The sequence below is a fragment of the Numida meleagris genome, unplaced genomic scaffold (genome assembly GCF_002078875.1).
Source record: "Numida meleagris isolate 19003 breed g44 Domestic line unplaced genomic scaffold, NumMel1.0 unplaced_Scaffold362, whole genome shotgun sequence".
NCBI lineage: Eukaryota > Metazoa > Chordata > Aves > Galliformes > Numididae > Numida > Numida meleagris.
This window is the reverse complement of record NW_018364587.1, coordinates 56,020-60,252: the sequence shown is the minus strand read 5'-3', so window position 1 is coordinate 60,252 and position 4,233 is coordinate 56,020. Positions and strand designations below refer to the sequence as shown.

At 70.0% G+C, this 4,233-nt stretch overlaps 2 protein-coding genes across 6 annotated transcripts; both read left to right on the top strand.

The window, feature by feature from the left end:
• Positions 1-96: 96 nt before the first annotated feature.
• LOC110391423 (ovocleidin-17-like) lies at positions 97-1,549 on the top strand. Its single transcript, XM_021383312.1, has 6 exons — positions 97-188; positions 498-566; positions 637-728; positions 949-1,110; positions 1,198-1,303; positions 1,417-1,549. The coding sequence occupies exons 2-6, from the start codon at positions 506-508 to the stop codon at positions 1,482-1,484; spliced, it is 489 nt and encodes a 162-aa protein (XP_021238987.1). The 5' UTR covers positions 97-188; positions 498-505; the 3' UTR covers positions 1,485-1,549.
• A 66-nt stretch (positions 1,550-1,615) lies between these two features.
• Positions 1,616-2,968, top strand: ODF3B (outer dense fiber of sperm tails 3B). Of its 5 annotated transcripts, none has more exons than XM_021383308.1 (4): positions 1,616-1,728; positions 2,132-2,260; positions 2,344-2,547; positions 2,622-2,968. In XM_021383308.1, the coding sequence occupies exons 2-4, from the start codon at positions 2,158-2,160 to the stop codon at positions 2,852-2,854; spliced, it is 540 nt and encodes a 179-aa protein (XP_021238983.1). In that variant the 5' UTR covers positions 1,616-1,728; positions 2,132-2,157; the 3' UTR covers positions 2,855-2,968. The 5 variants fall into 5 exon arrangements, with proteins under 5 accessions (XP_021238983.1, XP_021238982.1, XP_021238986.1 ...); XM_021383307.1 differs by having other exon boundaries at positions 1,634-1,728; positions 2,082-2,260; XM_021383311.1 differs by having other exon boundaries at positions 1,641-1,728; positions 2,135-2,260.
• The last annotated feature ends 1,265 nt before the right edge of the window (positions 2,969-4,233 follow it).

Here is a 4,233-nt window from a genome sequence, read left to right as displayed (position 1 = left end):
CCCCGCCCCGCATCAAAGCGCCGCTCCGGGACGGGGCCGCGTGCGTGAGCGCCGGGGGCGGTTTGCGCCGCGTGGCCCCGCACGCCCCTCCCGCACCCGCGCCCATAAAACCCCGAGGGCCGCGCGGACACGGAGCACGGACGCGGAGCACGGACACCGAGCGCGGATTCGGAGCTGCTGCCTCAACGGTGAGACCGCGCTGCAAACCTCTGCACCCCGCCAAACCGCACCCCGCACCCCGCATCCCTGTAACCCCGCACCCCGATCCCCTGTAGCCCCGCACCCCGCACCCGCAGCCCTGGATGCTCCCCACGGCCCCGCCCCCTGCGCCCCGCGCTGCCCCGCACACCCCGCTCTCTACCCCAGGGTGCGCCCTTACCCGCGGTGCCCGGGCCCGCACCTTGCCCCATCCCGGGCACCTGGGGGGCTCTGCCCTAGCGGTGCCCCCCCCCACCCGTGGGGCGCTGAGCCCCCGTTCCCCCGCGGTGTCCCCGCAGGGAGGGACATGTCACCGACGTGGGCGCTGCGGCTGCTGGGCTGCGTGATGCTGCTCCCCGCGCTGCGAGGTGAGTGTTCCCCGCTCCCCTCGCGCCCCCCGGCCGCCCCGCGGTCCCCGCTCACCCCACACCTCCGCAGGGGAGCTGGACGACTGCGCCCCGGGCTGGGTGCCCACCCGCGGCGGCTGCCTCGGGTACTTCCCCTGGGAGCTGAGCTGGAGCCGGGCCGAGGTGAGGGGCGCGGGGTGGCGAGGCGGGGGGGGTGGGCACCGAGGGTTCCCCCGAGGGTTCCCCCGACGCCACGGTGGGGACGCCCCGGGGGCTCTCGGTCCCTTACGGCACGAAGGCGGCACCGCCGAGCGCGCGTCCCCGCATCCCCGCGTCCCCCACCCCCGTGTCCCCGCGTCCCCTCGGTGCCCCCTGCCCGCGGTGACGGTGCCGTCCGTCCCAGTCCTTCTGCCGCCGCCTGGGTGCGCGGACGCACCTGGCCTCGGTGCACAGCGCGGCGGAGCTGCGGGAGCTGGGAGAGCTCCTGAGCAGCTCGAGAGGCAGCGCCGGCAGCGGGGAGGACGTGGACGACGACGTGTGGATCGGCCTCCACCGCCCGCTCAGGGTGCGTGCCCGGGGAGGGGTCGCGGCCCCTCTGCCCCCGCCACGGGGTCTGGGGCCCGGGGGTCTCAGCAACGCCCTGTTCCCGCAGAGCCGCGGCTGGCAGTGGTCGGACGGCACCGCGGTGGCGTACAGATCCTGGCACCGAGCCGCCGTGCCCCGGCGCAGGGCGTGCGCAGCGCTGCAGGACTCCTCGGGTGAGCGGGAGGAAGGGCACGGGCTGCACGGCACGGGCACGGGCACGCACGCACACAAGCGCGCACAGACGTGCACGGCTGTGCACGGCTCACGGCGCTTTTTTCCCTTCCAGATTTCATGACATGGGACGGAAAATCGTGCAGCGACAGAAAACCCTTCGTCTGCAAAACGGGGTCGTGAGCGGCAGCGCTGCGCTCCCCCTCTCCCCCGGGCTCTGCCCCCAATAAATCCCTCGAGCTCAGCCAGCTCCGTGCTCCTGCGTCTCCGCGCCGGGGGGAGACCCGGGGATGGGGGGGGGAGGGNCGCATTGCACCGCCCCCCCCCCGCGGCTCAGGCCCCCCCCAGGGCCCCGCTCGGTTTGTTGTCCCCGGTCCCATAGTAACGAGCGAGGGACGGACGCGGGGCTCCCAAACCGGGAGAGGTGGTAAGGGGCAGTGCCGGCTCCGTGGGGGGGGTCCCGGCCCCGGCAGTGGGGTTGCAGCCACGGGGGCCTGGGGAGCTGCATCGGGGGGCACTGGGGGGCCGAGCCCACGGAGCGCAGGGCCGCACCTACGGGATTTTGTCCCGGGGGGGGCCGAGTCCTTGGGATGCCGGGCTACAGCCATGGGAGGATGCGATGTGGGGGATTGGGGTTCCCCGGCACTTCCGGGGGCTGATCCGGGGGGCACCGACCCCTTAGCTCCCCCCAGGTCACCGCCTCCCCTCGGCTCTGCCAGGTGAGGGGGGGGGGGGGGGCAGCGGGGCAGCGCTGGAACCCCAGAGCCCCCCCCCCACCAGGGACCTCATTGTGACCCCCCACCCGCGGCGCTGTGGGGCCGCGCTGGCAGCAGGCAGAGCCGCTGATCCCCCCGCGATGCCCACCTGGGTTGGCTCCTGGCGGCCCCACCGCCCCCGCGCTCCAATCGCTGCCCTCTACAGCGGCCCCGGGCCCAAGTACGGACTCCCCACCAACGTCGGTGAGCGGGGGCTGGGGGGGGGAGGGGGCTCTGCGGGGCTGCGGGGGCTGACAGCACCCACTGACCCCCCCCCCACCCCGCAGGGTATCACCTCCACGACCCCTCCCGGCACCGTGCCCCCGCCTACAGCTTCGGGGCGCGCACGAAGGGGCCGCAGGCGGAGGGCTCTCCGGGCCCCGCATACATGGTGCCCCCCGGGACCACCGCCCAGGGCCGGGCCCACGCCCCCGCGTTCTCCATCTACGGCCGTCCCAGAGACCTGGAGCCTTTCCGGACCCCCGGGCCAGGTGGGGGCCGTCTGTGGGGCAGGGGGGCAGCGGCGGGGAGCCCCCTCCTCACGGTGGGTGTCGCTGCCCCATAGGCCGCTACTTCCCTGAGAAGGCTGCGCGCTATGCCTACCCCACGGCGCCCGCCTGCTCCCTGCGCTCCCGCACCACCGAGAGATCCCACGACCACACGCCGGGTACGGGGATGGGGTGGGTTGGGATCCCCTCGGTGGGACTCTCGACCCATGGAATGGGGCCCCCAGACCCCCCCTGGATGGGCTGCACAGCGCCAGGACGGGCGGACCCAGCCCCTCCAGCCCCAACGTGAGCCCAATCCCTGAGCTGAGCCCCCACCCCCAGGCCCAGACCCCCACCCTTGGGCTGAATGCCTCTGTCTTCAGACTGAGACCCCCACCTATTAAATGAGCCCTTAATCCCCGAACTGAGACCTCCATCTTTGAGCTGAGCCCTCATCCCAAGCTTAGCCCCCCCATCTTTAAGCTGAGCCCCTATCCCCAAGCCAAGACCTCTGTCCCTGAACTAAGCTGTCATCTCTGAGATGNGAGAGACTGAAGGAACTGGGGCTGTTTGGTGTGGGGAAGAGGAGGCTGAGGGGAGACCTCATTGCTCTCTTCCAATACCTGAAAGGTGATGGCAGTGAGAGCGGGGCTGGGCTCTTCTCACTGGTGACAGGACAAGGGGAAATGGCCTCAAGCTGCACCAGGGGAGGTTTAGGTTGGAGATCAGGAAAAACTTCCGTACAGAAAGGGTTGTGAAGCACTGGAACAGGCTCCCCAGGGAGGTGGTGGAGTCACCATCCCTGAATGTGTTTAAAAACAGTTTGGATGTGGTGCTCGGGGACATGATTTATGGTGGGTTGTTGGAGCAGTATGGTTGGGTTGTGGTTGGACTTGATGATCTTGAAGGTCTTTTCCAACCTGAGCAATTCTATGATTCTATGTTTCTATCCCCATCCCATCGCATCCCAACCCATCCCATCCCATCCCCATCCCCATCTCCATCCCCATCCCATCCCATCCCATCCCATCCCATCCCATCCCATCCCATCCCCATCCCCATCCTCATCACCATCCTCATCCCCATCCCCATCCCATCCCATCCCATCCCATCCCATCCCATCCCATCTCATCCCATCCCCATCCCTGTCCCCCAAAATGTCACCCTCCACCCCCCTGCCCTTGTTGCCATCCCCATCCCCGGGGATGGGGCAAGGGGCGGCCATTGCCTGGGGTCAGGGCTGCTCTCCCATCACTGCACTGCACCGCCCGGGGGGGGAAGCACGTCAGGGGGGGTGGGCAGAGCACCAGGGCCCCACGGACACAGCCCTGGCTGGGGGATCCCGTGCGGCTCCGCACTGAGCACGGGCAGCTCGTGCTGGGGGGGAGGGGGGGGCCAATGGGCGGAGGGTCCCACGGGGCTGCCCCTCTGGTGTTGGTACTTGGGGATCTCAGCCCACATCAGGGGGCTTGTGGGGGTTGCAGGCTTCTGCCCCACATCACAGCTCCTCCGTGCAGCCCCACTGCACCCCACTGCCCGTAGTGCCGAGGTGTGGAGCTGAGGTGGCTGTGATGTGGGGCACAATGACCCCAGAGTGCAAAGCCCACTGTGCATCCCAGACATCGGGATGGGTCTGGGTCTGGGTCTCGGTTTAGGTTTGGATTCAGTTTTGGATTCAGGTTTGGGTTC